This window comes from Chanos chanos, chromosome 14, assembly GCF_902362185.1.
Source record: "Chanos chanos chromosome 14, fChaCha1.1, whole genome shotgun sequence".
Classification (NCBI taxonomy): Eukaryota; Metazoa; Chordata; class Actinopteri; order Gonorynchiformes; family Chanidae; genus Chanos; species Chanos chanos.
The window spans coordinates 20,422,751-20,448,271 of NC_044508.1; the positions used below are offsets into that span (position 1 = coordinate 20,422,751).

General features: G+C 44.8%; 3 protein-coding genes across 3 annotated transcripts; 2 read left to right on the top strand and 1 right to left on the bottom strand.

Annotated features, from left to right (window-relative positions):
* The first annotated feature begins 342 nt into the window (after nucleotides 1–342).
* Nucleotides 343–7,458, top strand: gpbp1l1 (GC-rich promoter binding protein 1-like 1). Its single transcript, XM_030791498.1, has 11 exons — nucleotides 343–885; nucleotides 1,366–1,480; nucleotides 1,922–2,051; nucleotides 2,559–2,875; nucleotides 3,176–3,251; nucleotides 3,436–3,632; nucleotides 3,826–3,966; nucleotides 4,394–4,549; nucleotides 6,358–6,476; nucleotides 6,608–6,710; nucleotides 6,972–7,458. Exons 2-11 carry the CDS (start codon nucleotides 1,421–1,423, stop codon nucleotides 7,119–7,121), a joined length of 1,449 nt encoding a protein of 482 aa, XP_030647358.1. The 5' UTR covers nucleotides 343–885; nucleotides 1,366–1,420; the 3' UTR covers nucleotides 7,122–7,458.
* A 2,279-nt stretch (nucleotides 7,459–9,737) lies between these two features.
* ccdc17 (coiled-coil domain containing 17) lies at nucleotides 9,738–18,228 on the top strand. Its single transcript, XM_030791139.1, has 14 exons — nucleotides 9,738–9,959; nucleotides 10,544–10,675; nucleotides 10,917–10,979; nucleotides 11,097–11,211; nucleotides 12,215–12,356; nucleotides 12,598–12,705; nucleotides 12,904–13,037; nucleotides 13,150–13,276; nucleotides 15,248–15,419; nucleotides 15,574–15,656; nucleotides 16,886–17,101; nucleotides 17,317–17,539; nucleotides 17,839–17,949; nucleotides 18,100–18,228. The coding sequence occupies exons 1-14, from the start codon at nucleotides 9,738–9,740 to the stop codon at nucleotides 18,226–18,228; spliced, it is 1,977 nt and encodes a 658-aa protein (XP_030646999.1).
* A 282-nt stretch (nucleotides 18,229–18,510) lies between these two features.
* Nucleotides 18,511–25,504, bottom strand: nasp (nuclear autoantigenic sperm protein (histone-binding)). The gene is made up of 13 exons (XM_030791665.1): nucleotides 25,384–25,504; nucleotides 24,274–24,312; nucleotides 23,976–24,089; nucleotides 23,626–23,706; nucleotides 22,147–22,256; nucleotides 21,233–21,368; nucleotides 21,035–21,108; nucleotides 20,695–20,883; nucleotides 20,252–20,424; nucleotides 20,074–20,142; nucleotides 19,684–19,758; nucleotides 19,037–19,165; nucleotides 18,511–18,674 (listed from the first exon to the last, which is right to left on the bottom strand). The coding sequence occupies exons 1-13, from the start codon at nucleotides 25,419–25,421 to the stop codon at nucleotides 18,633–18,635; spliced, it is 1,269 nt and encodes a 422-aa protein (XP_030647525.1). The 5' UTR covers nucleotides 25,422–25,504; the 3' UTR covers nucleotides 18,511–18,632.
* Between the last annotated feature and the right edge of the window lie 17 nt (nucleotides 25,505–25,521).

Below are 25,521 nucleotides of genomic sequence, written 5' to 3' on the forward strand. Positions count from 1 at the left end.
CTAACGTAGTACTGGCTCATATGCCTTTCACAAACATGACAAACAAATAATATGAAGATGTCGACATTTCAGTCTGTGTTCCATTGCTTTGAATTGTCCAAAGTAGTACGCGTCTGTTGAAAGCCAAAGCAATGCCACTGTGGTCGTAACATTAAGCCTCTTCAGCTATTGTGATGTGACACATTGGGTTTTTTTCTCTTTCGCTCTGAGGAAGCATCCTCTCAGTTTTGATGAGGTGAACATAGCATTCTCCCTAAACTTCACAAAACAGCACAACCTGGTACACCCCCACCCCCACCCCCACGGTTTTTTTTTTTCCTGCATGTAGGCCTGTGTGCAGCCTCAGCCTGCCATGAGTGCATAGAGGAGGAGTGGAGTGTCCAAGCAGGCACACTGTGCTGCTTCTGAAAAACCCTCCAGGAAAAAGGACTGGCCTTCCTACCCCACAAGGACCGCATTCTGCTTCCATGGACATTTGAGACATTTGGAAAGTTATCTTTTGCCATCGTTCTGTATGCGTTCGGTTTCTGTCAGGGAAAACAGTTTTTGCTTTTCTGCATCTGTTCATCAGTCAGGTTGATCAGAAAACCTCCAGACCATTCACACATCAGCTCAGCACAAGCAGCCAGAGTTTATTACCGTGTGGGACATCAGGACTAACATCCGCTCCACAGGTCCGCTCATTGCCACGCTAGCCCAGACGCTGGAGTTTGTCACTGGGCAGAGGCTTCTGCTGTGTCGGGGCTGCGCTTTGGTGGCGTCCCAGAGCCTGTCTGAGTGGGTCAACTGGGCTTGGTACACGCACGCACGCACGCACACACAGACACTCGGTGAGAAGCACAGACACACACGGGGCCACTGGACTTCAGAGCTTACAACTCTGGGGTGAGCAACCAGGACATCATCATCATTTTATATTATAAATGTTACCATGGTGCTGGTTAGTGTAGTTTAGCATGAAGGCTGGTAAATTCAGGGTTTCTTGTTTATGATGAATTTTTGCATTTTGGTTATGGTTTCCCCTGACAAAAGGTGTTTTTGAATTATTGTTTTTGATTATTTTTATTTTGACATGTAGAGCTGAGCTGAAGACATGAAAGAGGAAAAGAGTGTCATTACTGTTCAGTCAGTGTATTGGGAATAACAGTGAGGATAAAGAGTGAAATGTGCCTACACTCTTTGGCGGTTTAGAGGGAGTAACAGTGAGGATAAAGAGTGAAATGTGCCTACACTCTTTGGCGGTTTAGAGGGAGTAACAGTGAGGATAAAGAGTGAAATGTGCCTACACTCTTTGGCGGTTTAGAGGGAGTAACAGTGAGGATAATGGGTGAAGTTGTATTGATGGGTCCCTGCTCTCTTTGGCAGTTCCTGGCCATGAGGTTTGATGCCTCCATCCACTGACGGGACACACTGGACCTAAATGGCGCAGCATGACTTTGTGCCTGCCTGGCTTAACTTCTCCACTCCACAGCCCGCCAAGGTGACTGCCGCACTCACACATGGTCTATACAGCGTGTGTGTGAGATTGTGTATATGTGCATAGGTGAAGATGTTAGTGTTTGAGTGCTAATTCCAGTCTGCATGCTTGTGCACGTGTGTGTGTGTGCGTGCGCGTGCGTATGTACGTGTGTGTGTTTAAATGTTAACTCTGGCATGTGTGCGTATGTACATGTGTGTGTTTAAATGTTAACTCTGGCATGTGTGTGTGTGTGTGTATGTGTGTGTTTGTGTGTGTGTATGTGTGTTCATGTGTACGAGTGTGTGTTAAAATGTAAACTCGTGTGTGTGTGTGTGTGTGTGTGTGTGTGTGTGTAAATGTGTGTGTTTAAATGTAAACTCTTTGTGTGTGTGTGTGTGTGTGTGTGTGTGTGTGTACATGTGTGTGTTTAAATGTTCACTCTGGCGTCTGCGTGTGTGTCAGTCCCCTGCAGCCCCCGTTGAGAAGCATGGAGAGCATTTTGCCCGTGGAGATGGCCGGCCTGGAGTGAGCCGTCGCAGACACAACTCATCAGATGGGTTCTTCAACAACGACCCACTCAGAACCCCTGGAGGTAACAAGCACGCACGCGCACACACACAGACACACACACGCACGCACGCACGCACGCACACACACACACAGACACACACACAGACACACACACAGACACACATACTCAGTTCACTGTTTTTCTAGATGCGCCCCAAAGCTTTGTCAGTCAAATAAAACTAGATACTCACACGTCACAGAGGCAGTAGTGCAGAAGTGACAAGACAGGTCTCCATCCAAACTGAAACCACTGTGGTATATCACCGCATTCCAATGGCTCCGCTCATGTCTTATAAACAAAACACTTGTTGTTTGATTAAAGTTGACAAAGCAAATAGTTTGCCTCTCTGTTTCCCCTGTCTGTTTTTCTCTGTCTGTTTCCCCTGTCTGTTTTTCTCTGTCTGTTTCCCCTGTCTGTTTTTCTCTGTCTGTTTCCCCTGTCTGTTTTTCCCTGTCTGTGTCCCCTGTCTGTTTTTCTCTGTCTGTTTCCCCTGTCTGTTTTTCTCTGTCTTGTTCTGTGTACCTGTAGGAGACGGCTGGCTGCAGCCCTCGCTGTTGAGACATGACTCTGTAGACTCTGGTGTGGCCAAGGGCTCGCAGGGCGGACTGGGTAGCGGCTCAGGCTGGAAGGACCCGACCAACTGGCACGGCCCCACCAGGGGTCAGGACGGCCCCCATCACCACCATGGCCGTCTCCAAAAACGCGGAGGAGGGGACAGAGACAGGCAGGGGGGCCACCGACAACGCAACGGCAACTATCACCCCCGCAAAGGAGGTTCCTTCCAGGACCGCTATTCGGACGAGGAGAGGAGCGAGGACAAGCTCAAGTTTGTGGAAGAGGATTTTGTGAGTGTTTTTCAATCCCTACTCTTTTCAGGCTCTGCTTTGGGTCGTTTTCTCACTGCTCCTCTCAGACAGTTAATATGGGCATTCCCAGTAGTGTGTTTGGGAGAGAGAGAGAGTAGAGGAGTGTTGCCTGTATGTGGTTAAGTTCCTCCCCCTGTTGGCACGTTTGTAATGTGTGTAATGTAAGGCCACACTTTGATGCCATGGGAAAGTGCTTGTGGTTTTTAAATGAGTTCACATGCTGTTGACTTAAGCATTTGATTCTGTATACTGACATTGCGTTTGCGTATGGAAATTCAGCCCTCTCTGAACCCAGAGACGACAGGAAAACCTGCAAATCAGCCTCGTGCCGTAGGGACCCCTGCTGGAGTTTGGGGTAAGGGCTTTTACCATTCATCAACTAACACATGTTTTTTTGTGTTTGTGTGGGTTTGTTTTAAATATTGAATAACCTTACTTATAATATCTTCATACAAGACCCAAGATCATCATATGTGGAATGAACTTTGATTGTGATTTTGAATTCACACATCAAACCAAATCCCTTCTGTGTTGTACAGAAAACCCACCTAGTTCCAAGCAGGCCATGTCTAAGATGCTGGTCATTAAGAAGGTATCTAAGGAGGATCCTAATGCTGCATTCTCAGCTGGGTTTGCCAGTACCGGACCTCTGTCCACTAACAGCTCCAAAGTCCCCATCACCGGACCCAGTGTCTACAAGAACCTGGTGCCCAAACCTGCTATCACACCCACTAAGGTAAGAGACCAGTTAGCTGTCCTTAGAGTACCAGTCCCCGGGCGTGTTCTAGTACTAGCGTGAACACTGGCTCATTATGGGGGCTGCTAGTACTCAACATGTGACACATTGTGTGAGTCATCAGACTCATCTGTTATCTTTGGTCATTCACTGGTGTTTGCTAAAGTCGTCCTGTCTTTCTCCCCCCCTGCAGGCCGGTCCTTGGAAGGCCAATGGAAGGGAAACTAAAGGTGGTCTGCATTTCTCTGGTCGGGATTCAGCCTTCACCAGTCCTTCTTCACTATCCAAACCTCTGACCCCCATCAACGCTACTGCCCTTAGCAGCCCTAAAGAGGTCAGTGTGCCACCCTCACAGAGACACACACACCCTCAACGCTGCTGGCCTCAGGACAGAGTCCTGCAGTTTAGAGTTCACATACATTCTCAACACGGCTGGCGTCAGGACAGAGTCCTGCAGTTTAGAGTTCACATACATTCTCAACACGGCTGGCCTCAGGTCAGAGAGACGTGCAGTTTAGAGTTCATTAAAGCCCGTGTCTCACAGGCAGCATACCAGCACGAACAGGCTGTCTTGTCTAACGGTGTCACAATGTTGGCTTCACAAAATACACAAATACACTGCTGACCAAACAGGGAGACATGCAGACACCTGCTGCCCTATCACACGTTTAGGCTTACACTCCGCTCTTTGGACTGTCAACACACACGCTCTGAACTCATTCTCTCTCTCTCTCTCTCTCTCTCTCTCTCTCTTTGTTCAGCCTCCCTCTAGCACCACCCCACCCATTGATATCAATGCTCCCCGTATGAAGCTGATGCGGCGCAGCACAGACAGGAAGAGTGAGTTTCTGCGAGGGCTGAAGGATGAGAGGAATGGGGAGGTGAGCGGCTGCCACAGCCCGGGGGCTCCAGCAGAGGTCAGCACAACAGAAACCTAATCCCACACACAACTGCATAACCCACGCCAACACAGCACAGTGTAATCCCACACACAACTGCATAACCCACGCCAACACAGCACAGTGTAATCCCACACACAACTGCATAACCCACGCCAACACAGCACAGTGTAATCCCACACACAACTGCATAACCCACACCAACACAGCACAGTGTAATCCCACACACAACTGCATAACCCACACCAACACAGCACAGTGTAATCCCACACACAACTGCATAACCCACACCAACACAGCACAGTGTAATCCCACACACCACTGCATAACCCACGCCAACACAGCACAGTGTAATCCCACACACCACTGCATAACCAACACAGCACAGTGTAATCCCACACACCACTGCATAACCAACACAGCACAGTGTAATAACACACACAACTGCATAACCCACACCAACACAGCACAGTGTAATAACACACACAACTGCATAACCCACGCCAACACAGCACAGTGTAATCCCACACACAACTGCATAACCAACACAGCACAGTGTAATCCCACACACAACTGCATAACCCACACCAACACAGCACAGTGTAATCCCACACACAACTGCATAACCCACGCCAACACAGCACAGTGTAATCCCACACACCACTGCATAACCAACACAGCACAGTGTAATCCCACACACCACTGCATAACCAACACAGCACAGTGTAATAACACACACAACTGCATAACCCACACCAACACAGCACAGTGTAATAACACACACAACTGCATAACCCACGCCAACACAGCACAGTGTAATCCCACACACAACTGCATAATCCACACCAACACAGTACAGTGTAATCCCACACACAACTGCATAACCCACACCAACACAGCACAGTGTAATCCCACACACAACTGCATAACCAACACAGCACAGTGTAATCCCACACACCACTGCATAACCAACACAGCACAGTGTAATAACACACACAACTGCATAACCCACACCAACACAGCACAGTGTAATAACACACACAACTGCATAACCCACGCCAACACAGCACAGTGTAATCCCACACACAACTGCATAATCCACACCAACACAGTACAGTGTAATCCCACACACAACTGCATAACCCACACCAACATAATACAGTGTAATCCCACACACCACTGCATAACCCACACCAACACAATACAATGTAATAACACACACAACTGCATAACCCACACCAACACAATACAGTGTAATCCCACACACCACTGCATAACCCACACCAAACCAATACAGTGTAATAACACACAACTGCATAACCCACACCAACATAGCACAGCGTAATCCAAGTCTACACAGCATGGCTTAATCCCACCCAGTACAGCATAAACCACACCAACACGACATGGCGTAGTCCAAATCAGCACAGCATGGCATAATCCAGAATATCATAGAATAATCCAAATCAACGTGGCAAAGTGTGATTCAAATCAACGTAGCATAATCCAGATTAGTATAACACATCAGAATATGACACAGTATAGCATAATCTAACACATTACAGCATATGCCAATACAGGACAATATGAATTGCCCCTTTGGCTGAAATCACAATAAGTGTGTAAATAGTGAATATTTCTTAAATGTAATTTCTCTAACCAGTCCTTTTGTTCTGTTAAATCAGTCCTTTTGTTCTGTTAAATGTGCTTGAGAGAGAACGCTGATCATACTTTGTGTGAAGATGGGAGTGTTGTGTAAAGGGCTGTTATGTGATGTTATTAGTGACATGAGGACAGTTAGGTAAATCTGTGATTTTTGTGTGTAGGGAGAAGGCAGCACACCTGAGCCTAAAGACTATGGAGAGACCCATGAGAACGGCCTGTCTCACTCCCTCAGTGACTCAGACACCGAGCATCTGTCCAGCTCCCTGGAGGCAGAGCACAGGTCACACACACACTCAGACAGTCTGTCATTCACTTCAACTTGTACACTTGTATTCTTTATCTCAGTACCACACACACACACACGCGCACACACACACACCGTGTGACATGGTGCTGTTGTGTGTATTGCAGGCTGCTGAAGGCAATGGGATGGCAGGAGTACCCAGAGAATGATGATAACTTCCAGCCCCTCACAGAGGACGAACTCAGAGAGTTTCAGGCTAAAACAGAGCAGGTAAGAAATACATACTACATACACACACACACACACACACACATTGCAGGTGTGTTTCATGCCCTGGGAGTTACCGACTGGAATTGTTACTCATGTCGCCAGTATAGTGACTAATGCTAGAACCCGCCTACATGTATTTGCATAGCATGAGAGACAGCGAGATATACACACACTGATTTCTCTGCACAAGCAGATGTCTGTGTGTGTACATTTGCTGTTGTATGTGACCTTTATGTATGTACATATGTGTGTGTGTGATAGTTGAAGAAAAACGGGCGTAATGGCATGCTGTTGAGGTCACGTGGTGTGACCCTGCCGCTGACCTGGAGGAGCCCAGCGACCTCTGGCCTGGACGAGGACTCGGGATCTGAGACCAGCAGCAGCCAGAGCTCTTCTGACGAAGACACCTAGCGTGGCTTTCCACCCCGCTTCTCCTCTTCCTCATCAGCATCATCATCATCATCATCCATCACCCGCACTCTGTCTCTCTCTCTCACTCTGTCTCTCTCTCCTCCCGTTATTTAAAGAAAATATCAGATTATTTTCATGCACAAGGGACATCAACCATATCCCAGTGAGAGACAATATGGAGCTGTTAACTCATGAGTCGTTTTTCTTTCTTTCTTTCTTTCTTTCTTTCTTTTTTCTTTCCTTCTTTGCCACCCCACCACCCTTTCCCCTGCCGCCGTCAAGTTTTTCTCAGTTAGCCAGAGCTAGACATGTTTATGAAAAACTACACTCACACACACACGCGCACACACACACACACACACACACAGTTCTTATTTTTTGTTTGTTTTTATTATTTTTCTTTTTCTTTTGTTTTGCTTGGGGTAAAAAGACTAATTCATGGTAACATCAGTTATAACCGTGGAAAAAAAGACTTCATCTGAATGTTCTAAAAATAGCTTTGACACATTTTTCTCTCTCTCTCTCTCTCTCTCTCTCTCTGTCTTTTTTTTCTGTTTTTTTTTTTTTTGCGAAAACAATTGGTAGCAGCGTAGCAGTAGTGTCAAGAGGAAACAATCATTGTGTGTCCCCCAGACAGGGGCTTCACATCTGGTCCCTCAGTGAAATGAACGCAGTCTGTCATCACCACGGCAAGACCTCACTAAAGGATGAGAAGAAATCAGTCTCCAACACAACATGCTCTGCAGGGTAGCCTGGCTCGTTCGCAGACAAAAACAAACAAATGGGAATTTGGCTCCAGGTCCTAGAGTGTCCCCGCAGTGAGCTGTTTTTTCCTAAGTCTCCTCTGTGTCAGTTTAACAAAACTGCACTGGACGCTATGTCTCCTGTGTGTGTGTGCATTTCACCTGGTGACTGATAGCTGAAATATTTTCAGAAACCAGGTCCCATAAGGGTACTTCGGCACCAGGGTTGGTGAGATCACAGGTGTAGAGGGCAAGAGGAGGACTGTCACTGTGGAAGTCCAGATTAGTTCAGTCCAGTGATGGCGTGGGTTCCCGCAGGTCTGCCTGTCAGAGTATGGATCAACTTTGTACAAACTCACAGTTAATAAAAACACACACACACACACACACACACTCTCTGTCCTGTCACCAGTACTGGGGACATATGGTAGTGTTACACTTAGGAAACTTCCAGGAACCGGTGTGCCATTCACCTTACTCTGAGATTTCCCTCGTCTTTACTCTGGAGGATTGCAGCAGGGTTTCATTTTGTTTTGGTTTGGTTTGGTTTTTTTTTTTCCAAGGGGAATTGTCTCACTATCCAAAGTACAAGCCCCTCAGCTGAAACACAACAGTTCTCAAAAAGCTTTACTATATTTGAATGTAGCTGGGAAGGACTATCCATTGAAAAAAGAGATATTCAAACTTTCTATCAGTCATGCTATTGCGAAATTCTTTGAGGAAAAAAAAATAAAGTTTACCAAGTGTATTAGAAAAATTGCAGCATTATCAGGTCCTTGTAATGTTGATAAATGTCATTTGCTGGCAAGACATTTTGTGGATATAGTCCTCTTGTGGAATGACGGGGGTTTTTTGGTCTGAGGACTTTGACTGTTTGGGGCGCTAGAAACCCTGTCTCGATGGCTTTCAGGCTTTTCTGGGTTTTCCTGATGTTCTCATAAACTGACACACATTTGTGATTTCAGAAATTAACATAAATTTTATGATCCGTGGACTCTCAGCCCAGTCCCTGCTGCTGGTATTTAAGTGGTGCCCAGTTTTCAGAAGTTGTTTCTGTTGTTTTGTTTTTTTTCATGAGGGACCGCTGTTGTAAGTGATGCATCTCGGTCAGTTTTTCTTTCTTTTCTATCTTGTTTTGGCTGATGGGCTAGAAAAAGGCTTTTTCACAGACTTAAGGTTTCTTTCTTTTCTTTTCTTTTCTTATTTTGGTACAGCTGTAAAAATTCCCACAAATAGTTTTTCCTTTTTTTTTTTTTCTTTGTTTGCGTTATGTTGTTCCTGCAGCCTTGATATTCAGGGTGGATTGTAAAAAAAATATAAGAATAAAAAATTGTGAGTTTTGGAAGATTAAGATTATTTTGATAACATTATTTACAGATTTTAAAAAAAGATAAGGAGACATGTATGGGTTATCTGTATGAAATTACAAAACAGAAACTACCGCATCTTGGAGGAAAAAGGAAAAAAAATATAATAAATATTTTGCATCAGTTTGCCAAACACGCCTACCATTTCATTTTCTGATTGGATACATAAAAATAAAACCATAAATTGGACAGAACATTTTCATCATGAAAGCACATGAAGCCCCAGATTAATGATGTACAGTAAAACCTAATATAAGTTAAAAGTTGACTGGTAAATTTGGCCACCCTTGTGCCTCACCCATTCTTTATCAGTGTGGTTTCCCACGGTAACTGACATAGTGACTGTAACCAAACAAACTAAGCTGTAAACGCAGTGGAGACACCTGAACTAGAGAGATCAACAACACAGCTCTTGCTCTGCTCATATGGTCCTGATTTTAGGCCAAACTTCTGGCTGTATGTGGGAACAAAACCGTTTAGCCGGTTGGTAATTGGGAGATTAACAGATGGAAGTGCTAGGAGACTTCCACTGTCGGGACTGTAAAATGGTTTTCCATTCCGCTGGGTTACTGCAGAAACACAAAGCACGGTTCTGCATTGGCAGTGACATTGGAGACCCTGTGCTACTCCATCGGGGGCGTGTGGAGTTCAGAGTGCCAGGGAAAACTTTCTTGAGGGGAGTGGGGGGACTCCTTCCCCGAAAAACCAGGACCCCTGACTTGATTCACGTAAGTATGGACAGGATAAGACACGAAATGCATAGATACAGATTTTCACTGAAGCACATGGGGCCTCTCAGGAGGGGACTACTGTAGATTCACTGACCTAGTATTAAAACATCATTCATCAGGTGACTAGCACTAAAGCATTTCATCATTGTTATGCTTACTCATGAAGCGTAGCAGGACATACAGTTCTCCTAAATCAGGCTCAGCGTTTCTTGTGCCTCAAATGGCTGACTGACCCCAAACATCTGGTGTCTGAAAATTAGGAAGTAAACACTCTCACATTTAAGAATGGTCTACAGTGACTGCTCAAGTCTCTCTCTCATGTTTTTGGATAATCACTTTGCTTCATCTTCAGGATGTTCCTCTCTCTTGTGTAAAGAGACAATTTTTTCTGTCTGAAGAGCTTCCCTCACACGAAACTAAAAATTCTTTTGAAAAACGTTAATAGAACACATCCTTAAACAATGCATCTTTAATGCAGATTGATCAAAACCACCTTGGAGGATACACCTAACAGAGTAAATGTGTATGTACATACACCTATGTGAGTGGTTGTCAGTGTCTATCTGTGTCTGGGTTGCCAGCTCAGAGAGCAGCAGAGCAAACTGGGCGGTGTCCCAGATGGAGACAGTGGGTGTGAACCAGGGCATGTGTGGGAGGAGTCAGCTCAGATCAGTGGGGCAGACAGCCTGGCCTTCAGGAAACTCACTGACGAGGTACACACCTGAGCACTAACTCTGTGTACAGTCACAACAACAGGGCAAATATAGAAGAGAACCCAGTGTTCTGTGAGAACCACTGTATTTTTAAAGTAGTGCCAGTTTCCTTGAAGTGCTGCCTCTGGACTGTCTTTACATCTTCAGGCTCCTGTAGACAGTTGTGTGAGAAATAATGTCATTGCTGTTTGGTAGAGGAATGTGTTCCTCTGTTTAGGCCTATGTCTGATCATCCCTTCAGGTCAAAAGGTTAAGGATGTCAGTAGAAGAGAGCATGTCTAGCCCACCCAAACCCCAGAGTGAGGTGAGTCAAAACCCGCTTTTCACTGCCAGTCACACACGTGTCTTATTCTTAGCGCTGATCTGTTTAAATGCGTACTGAATGAGGCTAAATGCATTGGGTCTTTACTGTGTTTTACAGGGTGTGGGTGGGCCAACTAAGGGCAGAGACAAAGTCCAGGAGGCTTGGGACCAGCATGAAAGACAGCTGGCAGAGATCAGGTCCTTGAACAGCCAACTGGAGCAGCAGAAACATGGTTAATACAACAGTCACTGTCTCTACACCTCAGATTTGATGTGGTTGATTATAGTAGATTTGATGTGGTTGATTATAGTATATTTGATATGGCTGATATAATATATTTGATATGGTTGATTATAGTATGTTTGATGTGGTTGATTATAGTATATTTGATGTGGTTGATTATAGTAGATTTGATGTGGTTGATTGTAGTAGATTTGATGTAGTTGATTACAGTACATTTGATTTGGTTGATTATAGTAGATTTGATTTGGTTGATTATAGTAGATTTGATGTAGTTGATTACAGTACATTTGATGTGGTTGATTATAGTAGAATTGATGTAGTTGATTACAGTACATTTGATGTGGTTGATTATCGTACATTCGATGTGGTTGATTATAGTAGATTTGATGTAGTTGATTACAGTACATTTGAGGTGGTTGATTATAGTATATTTGATTTGGTTGATTATAGTACATTTGATGTGGTTGATTATAGTATATTTGATATGGTTGATTATAGTATATTTGATGTGGTTGATTATAGTACATTTGATGTGGTTGATTATAGTAGATTTGATATGGTTGATTATAGTGCAAGTGTGCACATATGTGATTTCTTTTTTCTTTTTTTCTGCATGTTTGGTAAAGTCTTGTATTATATGGTTACTGTATATTGTCTGGTTGTGTGATGTATATTTATTTGTTTTAGAACTATTGTATTGCTCTTTGTGCGTGTGTGCATGTGCATGTTTGTGTGTGCATGTGTGCTTGTGTGTATGTGCGTGTGTGTGTGCGTTTGTGTGTGTGTATATGTCCATGCACGTGTGTGTGTGTGTGTGTGTGTGTGTGTGTGCGTGCGTGCGTGTGTGTGTTTGTGTGTGTGTATATGTCCATGCACATGTGTGTGTGTTTGTGTGTGTGTGTGTGTGTGCGCGCGTGCATGTGTGTGTGTATTTGTGTGTGTGTATATGTCCATGCACATGTGTGTGTGTGTATGCGCGCGTGTGTGTGTAGAGATCGAGAGGAGGCTTGCTGCATTAGCTGAGCAGGGCAGCGTGACTCCTGTTGGGGCTCTCCTGCAGGAGCTAAAGGAGCTGGAGAAAAGGAATGAGGAGACCCTGATCCAAATCGGCACTCAGATCACCTCCATGCAGGGGTTAGAAAGCAGTCAATCCATAAATCAAACCAGTTACTCAATCAGGGGTTAGAAAGCAGTCAATCCATAAATCAAACCAGTTACTCATTCAGGCAGTCAGTCAACAAAGACACGAACGACTGAATCAGTATTCAGTCAGACAATAAATCAATGAAACAGTCATTCAGTAGATGAATTAGTGTGTAAGCCAATGAAACAACATAGGGTGAGACTAACTGAAATCCACTGTGGTCACTCTCAGGCCCAGAGAGGCTGATGTCCCCACAGACTCTCCTGAGGACAGGAAGCCTCAACACATCACATTTGACCTCACTTCCTCTGTGGACGGCCCCCTATCTGCCCAAATTAGGTCTGTTCATTTGTCATGGGTAAAATCAGAGTGGGCTCCAATCACATGCCTGTACTCCGTCATGTGACCATTGCACACATGTGGAAATCTGCATTCTATAATCATACCATTATACATTATAGAGCCCACACTTCTGTTTTCACTCCTGAAAACTTAAACCAGTGTTGTGAATTTTGGGTGCTTCTGTCGGAGGGACAGGTCACTGCGGCTAGCCTACCTGCAGGCTGGGGGTACTGATCCACAGGTTCTAGCCCAAATGCATGATTTTCAGGCTGAGGCCCAAACTCTAGAGCAGACCCGACCCATAATGGACCACAAGACAAGGAGAAAAAGTGAGTGTTGAATGTCTCAGTGTGTTTGTTTGTCTCGGTGTGTTTGTTTGTGGAGTGTATTAGCACATTTGATTTCCAAAGAGACCATGTCCCTCGTCATCACCCTGCCCAGGGATGAAACCTCAGCCACCAGCCATGGAGTCTGAGGTTCTGGCCGTGGAGCAGGAGAACCGGAGACTGGAGGAAGAGATCTTCAGAGCCCAGCTTGCCCGAGAAAGGCACAGAGGAGAAGGCGGTAGGACCTTTTCTCTTCTCGACTAGAATTAAAATAACCACCATCATACCAGTGTTCTGTCCATGTGAAAGTGGTTTTGTATGTTAACTGTGACAGTGTGGTCATTTGGAGTTATTATGAGAATGGTGCCAGGGCTCTTGTTAGGTTTGGGCCGAGGGACGAGGACGATGCCATGTCCACCCAATTAATGACTTTTTTTTCTGATTGAATAATAATAGCCATAAAAGACAAATAAAATGTTACTATAAATTGAAATAAAAGAATGAAGTTGTTCCCAATCACACCTTTCTCTAGAAAAACAAAACAAAACAAAACAAAAAAACAGAACTATCATTTATACAGTCCCTTCACTCCACATCACTATATATACAGCCCCTTCACTCCACATCACTATTATTTATACAGCCCCTTCACTCCACATCACTATTATTTATACAGCCCCTTCACTCCACATCACTATTATTTATACAGCCCCTTCACTCCACATCACTATTATTTATACAGCCCCTTCACTCCACATCACTACCATTTATACAGCCCCTTCACTCCACATCACTACCATTTATACAGCCCCTTCACTCCACATCACTACCATTTATACAGCCCCTTCACTCCACATCACTACCATTTATACAGCCCCTTCACTCCACATCACTACCATTTATACAGCCCCTTCACTCACTATTATTTATACAGCCCCTTCACTCCACATCACTATTATTTATACAGCCCCTTCACTCCACATCACTATTATTTATACAGCCCCTTCACTCCACATCACTATTATTTATACAGCCCCTTCACTCCACATCACTACCATTTATACAGCCTCAAAATTGGGCACACAATAATACTGCATATAAACAGGAATATACCAACCCCAACAGAAAACTTATTTTAACAAGCAATAAATAATTAACCTATATAGATGCATACCTAATAGTTGTGTTAGAGCAAAGGTTCCTCTGTTTTGTCCCTCCAACGCTGTTCAGAAGTGAGAAGGTGGGGGGAGGTCTTTAATTCCTCTCATGTCACAGTCAGTCACAGGCCTGGCTGAGGTCTCTCACACACCTCTTTATTCTAATTAACTAAAACAAACAAACAAGCAAACAAACAACAAACAAAAAACACATAAGCACACAACTTATCTCTGGCATTTCCACATTTTTACATTTTTGTTTTATTTACTGAGAGCTGAAAACTCCCATTACTCACTTAATTAAAAAAAAAGTATAATCTGTTTGATGCTTAATGATACTTCTCACTTCATAACACGTGAATGTATCCAAATGATATTTACCAGTTTACAACTGGTAATTACGATCCTCCCACATGGTGATGAAGGCAAGCAGTCTATCACCCTGACACGTTAAACTGTAATTAAGAGAAGTAGTCATTTCAGGATACTGAGTCTGAATCCTCACATGTTCAGTTATAATTTCAAACTGCTTATAATTTTGAGATACTAAAACGAGGCTGCAAACCATCCCACTTCCTAGAATACTTCTCACTTTTCTCAGTGGCAGAAGCAGGTCTCCACAGGTAACACAATGTGTGTGCTCCCCTCCACTGACTGTCAGAGTGGACTTTTATGATTCTGCCAGTTGGTATCTGTAACCTGGATCAAGCCCAAGGCCCAGGTTTTGCTAAGTCAGGCTTTGGTCCCACATATTCCCGCTGTTACCAACTAATGAGAACACCAATATTAACATGTTTAAACTCACATAGTCATGAAACCCCATCTACAGAGCGATTTTAATGTAAGAACACAACGGTGAGTAAAAAACAAAAATCCTGAACCTTTCTTCTCCTTTAATATCAGTGAGATGTTTTTCACATCTGATGAAGGAGATTGTTAATGACTGAGAGTTATGTAATGTTATGTAGCTGGATGAAGTGACTGAGAGTTATGTAATGTTATGTAGATTGTTAATGACTGAGAGTTATGTAATGTTATGTAGCTGGTATTAATGCTTGGCACAGATCTCCAGAGGAACCACCTCTACACCATGGCCAGTCTACTGGCTGAGATCTCCAGCCTGCGGAGGGAGGTGGAGAGGAGCAGGGAACGCAGACGACCTCCACCACCTCCTCCACCCTTCTTCTCTGGACCCCTTCACCCTCAAACACAGTTACATCCACTCCTGGTAGGCCACCGCCCCCCAAAAACCACAAGTGTTCTCATCTCTGACTATGTACAAATGCATCCAGAGGTATAACCTGAAGACGCTGCAGGATGAAACTAAGCTTGCACGTGTATGTGCGTGTGTGTGTGTGTTTGTAATTCTCCTGATGGACCAGGAGCAGACAAAGCAGAGTTACACAATGAGAGGTAACGCTCTGGACCCTGCGGACACCTTAGGTCCTGCACCTTATGACCCCGCGTAAGTCATCAGACTCCCCTCTTCCTCTCTCATTAACACACACACACTGGCTTCCCCTCTCTCATAAACACACACACACACACACACTGGCTTCTTCTCTCTCATAAACACACACACACACACACAGACGTACACTCAACACACACACACTGGCTTCCCCTCTCTCATAAACACACACACACACACTGGCTTCTCCTCTCTCATAAACACACACACACACACACTGGCTTCTCCTCTCTCATAAACACACACACACACACACTGGCTTCTTCTCTCTCAGAAACACACACACACACACACACAGACGTACACTCAACACACACACACACACACACACACACACACACTGGCTTCCCCTCTCTCATAAACACACACACACACACTGGCTTCTCCTCTCTCATAAACACACACACACACACACACACACACACACACACACTGGCTTCTTCTCTCTCAGAAACACACACACACACACACACACACACACACTGGCTTCTTCTCTCTCAGAAACACACACACACACACACACACACACACACACTGGCTTCCCCTCTCTCATAAACACACACACACACACTGGTTTCTTCTCTCTCATAAACACACACACACACACACTGGCTTCTTCTCTCTCAGAAACACACACACACACACTGGCTTCTTCTCTCTCAGAAAGACACACACACACACACACTGGCTTCCCCTCTCTCATAAACACACACACACACACTGGCTTCCCTTCTCTCTCATAAACACACACACACTGGCTTCTTCTCTCTCAGAAAGAAACACACACACACACACACACACACACACACTGGCTTCCTCCATCTCATAAACACACACACACACACACACAGGCTTTCTCTCTCTCTGAAACAAACACACACACACAGGCTTTCTCTCTTTCTGAAACACACACACACACACTGGCTTCTTTCTCTCTCTGAAACACACACACACACACTGGCTTCCTCCCTCTCATAAACACACACACACACACTGGCTTTCTCTCTCTCTGAAACAAACACACACACACACAGGCTTTCTCCCTTCTGAAAGACACACACACACACTGGCTTCCTTCCTCTCATACACACATACTCGTTCTCTCTCTCTCAAACAGACACCTGTTTGTAAGAGTGTGTAATAAGAGTTGCTTGATAGGAGATAACAATCAAGTCTGTCTAAAGAAAGTCAAGCCTTACTGTGTGTGTGTGTGTGTTTTGCAGGGCAGGGTTTGTGTTGTTCTATGATCTGGTGGTGGGTGTGGATGCCTCTCTGGCAGCACTGTGCCTGGTGGCAGGGTTGTATTTGGGGGGTCAGGAGCTGGGCTGGCCCACCCCTCTTCCCCCTGTGGAGTGCCAACCTGCTCGGGCACTCTCCTATCCCCATGGCGTGCCCCCTGGAAACTATGCCATACTGTCTATGAAACAACCTGTGCCAAGGTATGCTAATATCACAGCCATCAGCGCAACTGAGCTGAACTCCTCTCTTGTCTGTCTCTTCATTCCTATTAAACTTCTTCATGTCACTCTATCTGAAAAGCATTCAGACATGTCTGAAAAATGCAGTTTATGAGGACATTAACAAAAAGATACACTCTGTCTCATCAGCTTATTGTGAAGTCTGAGGGCTTTGGGTCAATGTGTCTGTTTTGTAGAATGCAGCCTTCTCCCTCCCTCTCTCTGGTGGTGGAGGTCCAGGGTAGTGGGGCTTCGGATCGTTCAGCACACGTGATCCAGAACCTGGTACCAAGAGGCTGGGCCCAAATGGAGTTATTTGACCAGCACAACCGGGTTCTCAGTGGGTTCTGGAAGGTTCCTTTCCGTGTTCTTCCTTTGAGACCCTCCCTCAGCCCAGCACAGCTCAACTCTGTACCTCAGGTGAGAACTCCAGCTCAGTGAGGCACTATGAAGGCGACTGAACTGCTCAAATAAAAAAAAGAGATGATGCCCTTACTTCATATTAGAAATGAGATCACTACTGCCTTAGACAGGGACAGATCTTGACCATCTTGATATGACCTGTTTCTGAACTAGCCACATGACATAGTGAACTTCCTGTCAGAGGTCAGGATTATTCCGGTGGAGACATGATTAACAACCCTTCTTCCAGGACAGTTGTGGTGTTTAAGGATGTGGATTTAAGCAGTGAGATGATTCTACATGCCTGTCTTATCTAGCTGGGTAATATGGAGCTTTGTCTGCGGATAGTCAACGCTCGCGATGCAGACACTCAGTCTCTGGCCAAGATCGACCCAAACGACATCGGCCACTACAAGTATCACCCCATGGTATGTCACACAGTGGATTACAGTCATTTCCATCAATAAAAACACATTTTTCCAGCGGGTTGCAGTAATCTCAGTCAACAAAAACACAATTTTAAAAGGGACTGTGCAGTCATGTATATACACATGAGCTGAGTGACTGCATCATTACAGGTGCTGAACCACACTGAACCCGAAGGCCAATCGGCAGGTCTCTCAGCAGCGCAGCTCCCAGCAAACCCATCCCTCTCTCCCAGTGACCACACGGGCCCTCCCCCCACAGAGGAGACCGCTCCAAAATAAGGAACATACACTAGATAACCATTTCTAACTTAATCCCACTAACTGAAATGATCTACCACAAATATTACCTGAACGTTAGTTCACTTAAACGTTTCTCTCAACTGACTCCTCAAACTTTTACATTTCTGAAACATGCACTTTCACATTCAAATCCTCTGTTCCTTACAGCAGAGCTCTGAAAATCAGAAAAGCTTCAAATTAAATGAATTAAATCTGAGCACACACTTCACATATGCAAATATTCTTTATTGAAAGTTTACTACAATTATACAAAATTGGACAAGAAAAAAAAGAAAGAAAAGAACCCAAAGTGGCGTATTTACAAACACAAAAAGAAGTTGGAGAGAAACTGTCTGAGGCAGGCATGCTCTGTTGGAAGATCTGAGGTCAGCAAGAAATCACCTTCATGCCGAGGTTTCCACTGAGGAAGAGGAGGAATTCACCGGCTAAACAAACAACACACAAAACACACAGCATTACTCGTGTATACAGTTAACCAGACATCAGGCTGGTAACAGTGGAAAATGCTTACTAAAAAAAAGAAAGAAAGAAATATTGGGTAAATACTTGTTTAAAACCCATGCCATGCAGCCAGAGACTGAAATACGGACTAGAATCCAGTAGTCCAGTTCTACAGACAGACACCACTGGGCAAACACAGATCCACTGCAAATGGACCTAATGGGCTTTGTAAACTCCACTTCAGTTTTTCCCAACAAAATATGTTAGGGCAACAATCCACTATCTTGAGACCAGTTTTGCCCTTGGCTGACCCTACGACGGGGGGGGGGGGGACCTATCGACTCGCCTCCTGCTCCATTTTCTCTTGGACTCCATTGGCGTTGGGCGTCTTGTCACCACTGCCATTAACTGTGACCTCCTGTTTGGGCTTTTTAGCTTCACTGTCCTGTTCTGGGCTCTCCTCCTCTGGCTTCCTCTGTGCAAGGACACAAAGCGGGACAGAACACACGGTTTTGGTCGTTTTTTTTTTTTTTTCTCCCCTCTCTCTCTCTCCTCCCTCTGAACACCTCACTTCCTTTTCTACATCTCTAGCACAAGCACACACAGCCACTGCACAACACCAAGGCATGTCTACTGCACACAACCACTCCAGCCACCTCAGAGTCCCACAGCACACAAACACAAGTCCAACTCTACACACTCACTCCATCCCAACACAGACAGACCATGAAGGCATGCAGGAATTATAGCAGAGGAAACTTGCTTCCTCTAGCAGATTAAGCTGATGAACAGAAAAAGCAAGACTCTCTCACATGCACCAAAGGAGTAGTCTACATGGTCATTCTGAAGGAGAGCATGGACAGAGAGAGACATTTGGATCAAAGTCCCAGGGTGAATCATTTAGATAGGCTCAGTTCTGGCAGATTAGCCATGACATCACCAACGTCAGCACCGGGCACCCAGTCAGGACCGGTCTTTCAGACGGAATCTTACCTTCTTCCGGACCAGGTGAGATATATCCGATGCAGATTTGGAAGAAGACGCACTGTCAGCTGGATTCACAGAGATCTGGCACAAAGGGGAAAGTACTTCCTCAGGCTCATGCAGATCACTTAACACTGTCTTTGTAGTGGTGGCACTAAAAATAGTTTGGGGCAAATTTCATACTGATTTGGCCATGACAGAGAAGGTTAACACTCGTTAACTAACTCAGAGCAGAAATTTCACACAGTGGTACTAACACAGTAAACCCACGTGGCAAATGTACCTGACCCCCCACACACTCCGTGCCCCTGTCTGCAGGTCAGTCAGACGGGACTAACACAGTGGTACTAACACAGTGAACTCACGTGGCAGATGTACCTGATGTATATGTAAATGTACCTGACTCGCTGTGGACGAAGAGGGACCACCGTTTTCTCCAGTGAACGCAGATGAAGTGGAAGCTCCTGCCTTTAAACGGAACACAGCATTTTACTTAAACAAACACACACCACACACCCACCCCCACAGGCACACACACACCGCGCCCCTGTCTGCAGGTCAGTCAGACGGGACTCACTAGTGTCTGCTGGATGGCTTCAGATGCCACTGCTGCAGTCCGCTGACTCTCTTTAGCATCCTCCACCTTCTCCGCTATGTCAGGCAGCAGCTGCTTCAGCTCCTCCATCTCATTCCTCTCCTCCTTCCCTCCATCCGTCCCCTCTGCCTTGTCTATCACCTCCTGCAGCATCGCTAAGGAGGACAGACAATTTCTCATGACTGTCGGTGCAAAATGTCATTACAAACTATACATCATATTGCATTACAAATCTCTCATGCATCTGAATAGCATCTGTGAAAAAAAAAGGGGGTTTAGTCCCTCAGGCATTTGCAAGCTGAACAAAACTGAAACAAGGAGTCCCACAAACCTCTGAACCATTCATGTAATCATTGTCATAAGTCTGTTACTCCACACATGTTAAGACATTAGAGGACGGTACATGCTGGTTGGAGACAGCTTACCCAGGCGGCTCTCGATGACTTTGATGGAGCAGTTGAAATGTTCGATGGCCTGACTGTACTGGCCAGTGTAGCTGAAGGTCATGCCAAGTTGGTAGTGTGTTTCGGCCAGCAGGCGGCTATGAGGGGGCAGGTACTTCAGCTGTAGGACTAAACACTCCTGGAAATCTTCCAAGGCCTGTGAGTAGTTACCTGCAGAAACACGAAGTCAAACTGATCAGGGACTCCCCTGAAATTTGTTGCATAGCTTGTAAAATTCTTATCTGCAGAAACTGAAAGCTCTTCTAGTTTTCCAAGAAATAACGCAGGGACAAACAGGTTTTCACAGATGGCACAAACTCACCAGATTCAGCACCAACTTCTCCAAGTTTCAGGAAGATCTGTGCTGCCATTAACTGGTCCTCTTTGCTTTCTTTCCTGAAACACACACACACAAATCTTCAGCCATTTCCTGTGGCACTCATACACTCATTTGAAACCAGTGAATAAACCCAGTCACATCCTGAACCAAGCAGTTGAGCAGCATCTCTGACGTGTTTACCTTTTGTAGATCACCTTTGCCACCTCCAGCATCTCCCAAGCCAACTGCAGATTTCCAACCTCCTCTTCACTCTCCTTGTCACCTTCAGCTTCTTCATCATCGTCATCGTCGCCATCATCATCATCGTCATCATCATCTTAGAGGAAAAAAAAAACCCAAACAAACCTGTTAATCAATTCAGAAATGATCCACATTTCTGCTTCTTTTCTCCCTTAAAATGTTTCACCGTGTAACCCAAGCATCTTAGTTAGAACACATGGAAGAACAGTGACCCTCTGTGAACCTCCACCGTCAGCCACGTGACCAATCAAAATTCTCTGCCCCACAGGCCCCAAGTGTCCCCACCCTGATGAGGACCATTTCCCCATCTACCTCCTCCCTCCATCACTTCATCCTCCCTTTTCTCTTCCGAGTCATTCTGTTCTTCTGCGCTCTTAGCCTCCACTGACTTCTTACTGTCCCCGTTCACTCCATTTTCATCTGCCAATGATGCAACAGCATTCTCCTCCGCATTCTTCTCTTTCAATCCCTCCTTCTCTGGAGCAACCCCTTCCTCCATCTTCTCCACCTCCTCTGAACCTTCTGTCTGAGGACCAGCTGCTTCTCCGTTTGAGGGACAAATCACCCCCTCGCTCTTCTTCACAGGAGATTTAACGGCACTTTCTTTTTGTGCTGCTTCCGTTTCATCCTTTGCTTCTTTCCCCTGCCCAGGACTTGTCCTGTCCTCCGTCATAGCCTCATAAACCTGTTCGCGGAGCTCGTCCCTCGTTTTCTCTGCACCATTAAGGACACATCTGTATTATAAAGCTCTAAACCACCGTTCGTACCACAGGAGAAAAAACACCCTGTCCATGGGCAGCCAGGCTGTACCTGCATGAACAATAGAAACACTGTGTCTAAAATCTAATACAAACCATCCAGGTTGTCAGCACTCTCAATCTTGGAGTCATTCTGTTTCTCCCCCTCTTCAGAGGACTCCTCTGGGACTCCCTCCAAAGCATTCCCCAGGACCGTGTTCTCCATCCTGTAACAGAATGGCAGAAACACAAACACACACACAAACACTTTACAAAAAAACAACCACCCACATCAGCTGCTCATGAGGAGCCAGAACCCCAAAGGGACAAATCTAACGGGAAATAAGTTCTCTACTGCAGGACAAATCCACCAGCTTCTCAGGACGTTATGGCCACACCTCCTGTATAGAGAAAACATCACCCTGACCACATGCTGGTGGTGCTGACTTTTTTTTTTTTTTTTTTTTTTAAAACCGTAGTTTTAGGAATGAGGGACTTAAACGGGAGCCTGTGTGAAGTGCCAAAACTGCACTGCTACAGAAGCGACAGCTTTAGCAGTTGCAAAACCACGGTAAGGCAATACCAACAGGCATCGTTTTCACTATAACGGCAGGATGCAACCAGGCAACAAGGTTATGACAGAGCTGAAATTCTGTGTTCTCCTTTACAAACTAAACACACTCTCTGACCAGTCACCCTGGGACAGGACTCAATGAACCTGGACAATAAATTGGGAGATGAGGAATAAACAGCGTAACAACTAGGAATGGACAGGAAAGAGCTCCTAAATCAGCTAGTGAAAATAGCAGCGAGTTCAAACAGAACACCCACAGAAAACCAAGAGTCCTCGTTCTCTGACTGCGATTATTATTTTTGGTTGCCTTTACAGAACCATGCGACTGTATTAGATGCTGTGGGGACTCCAGTCACCAGCACGGCAGCACCAGGCAAACACGGTCTGAGACGTCTGTTAAAGTGAGATTAAACTACACATCAACTGTCGCTTTATAAGGCTTTTCTTCCAGCAACTACATACAAAACACACTGTTGGTGGCTACATGCCTTTAGTGCTTGTCATAAAGACTACATGCAATTCTATCACAAGATTAATCAAGTCGACGAATTAATTACATGCTATGACAAAATTACTTCTCCCAAAACAGTGTTTACAGAGTGAAGAATCTGTCAGAGCTAAACTATGAAGTAAGAGTCAGATCTGGCCTCATATTCAGTGTATCCAAGAACGCTGTCCCATGCAAGGACATTCTTGCCTTGCGAGACCGAACTCACACGGGTGATTAACGACACTAATGATGGACTGCATTTGGGAATTTTTGGAAATTTTAAATTGGGAACCAGCATATTAAGGTAGTGGATAAACTGACCACTTTTAATTTGAAGAGTGTTGGATGCACAACTTTACGACAAGAATTACAGTTGACATCAACAGAAGCTTTTTTTCCTGCATCAAAATGTAAAGTATATATATATATATATATATATATATATATATATATAAAAAACCTTGTCAACCAGAATGGACAAGCTTAGTGTTAGTGTGTAGATATAGTGTGTGTGTGTGTAATTGACCGTTACCTGGCGAGCTCTAGCAGGGCTTTTCCACACAGATAGAAAGCCTCCCCACACTCATCAGCTGTGTCACCATACCTCTCAGCTCTGAGCAGGACAAGACAAACACAGACTTTAATGCATGCAATACAAAAATGCCATTAGAATTAGTCTCAACCGCATTTTTAAAGTCCATCTGTTAGCATTAGAAAGTCCCTAATAATCCCAAAATCAGATGCTGTAGGCCTCTATTGGATAAATTACTTCATTTTAAAGTAGCTTCACTATTTTGCGATGACACATGAACATTGAAATTGGTAATCGATTCGTGTATATATTTAAAAGAGGAGAAAAATCAAATCGAAACGAGCACTCACAGCATTCCGCAGGCCTCCTGAAACACACCGACAGCCGACACAACATCTCCCATAACCAGATGCCTGTTCCCTGTACCAATCAGCTTCTTTGCCTCCTCCATTACATCCACAGAGCTGTATATATATATATATATAAAAAAAAAAAAATCATCACCTCTCTTTTGCAACATCACATTTACTGAGAGGGGGGAAAGAAGAATGACTGCTGTAAGACATCCAAGACTAAGAAAATAATGTGATAGAAAGATTACACAGACGTATTGCAGTGCCCCACTCTCCAAACACTAAAGCCATTCACCTGTCTGCGGCGCTGGACGAGCAGGGCTTCTCCTCCACACTGCAAAGAAGACAGAACACATCCGTTAGGTCTTTACGCGGAGAGTTAAGTGAATTACATTATGAAGGCAAAAGATCGTGGAACTGGACGTTAAAAGTTGTGTCACGTGAATTCACCAACATCATCGATCAAAAGTTATTTCATATGAATATCAGTTTGAAATAAACGTGTAACGGTACACTCACGCACACACACAAAAAAAAAGTCAGGAAAAAAAAAAAGAATCGTTCGCAGATAATCTTACCACGGTCAAAAGTTGCGGAACACCGCATCTGACTCAGTACACAAACTTGCCACAGGGGCTTCGACTCGAGTTCGCGGACAGCAAGTTCCGCTTTAGTCATCCCAATTTTGGACAGCGCTTAAAAGGTGGCGTTTAGATAGATCATACAGGCACACAAGTGCTTAGAGTGTTGTTTACTGAAGTGTACGAAACATCACCGCGCAAAAAAATTCAATACAGAAAACCCGACCGTGATGGTATGCGAGTTACTTTCCTAGCCTGCATTAGCGACACTGCTCCACATGCTGGATGCCAGCCATCTCGCTGGCAAACAAACGCTGCATTTTACTAAGCAATTAATAACAAATCCATTGACACCTACATGTGAAAATATGAAATTAGATAGCAGTTTAATACATTGCCGACCAACTGTCAATAAGTCGCCACATTGATTACAACAAGCTAACGCTAGCAAAGCCAAAGAGCTGTGCAACGTTAGGACGTTATCTGTGGGCAAGAAGCAAGCAAGCGGTTTGTCTTGATAATCGCCATTACAGGCAAAACTTCTTTCGTGTACAGAACCACTCCATTACAAACTGTCAGTCTCCCGCCAAACCGAAGTGACCACCATAATACAACAGCCATTTGCTGAGACACTTTCATTGCACCTCGGCGGAAACTGTGCGCCGTGAGAGGCGCAATGTCGAATGAAAAACAGGAATTGTAGTCGCGACGATTTGGTGTCGACGCTGCTTTGTTGTCAAAAGAAAGATAATTTGTGTTGCTAGTGACTGATCGGAGCCACTGTCCTACTGCACAGACTAAGCCAACTTCATACGGATTCTTACCCCCCAGCGCTGGAAGATGCTGCTGCTTCCTCTGGCATTTTGATAAATGTTCGAAGAAGAACACAACCTTTACTCAACTACAGGAGGAAATAAGAAAACTGAGTGACAGTCCGCGAAAAGATGGCAGGTTTATTGCCT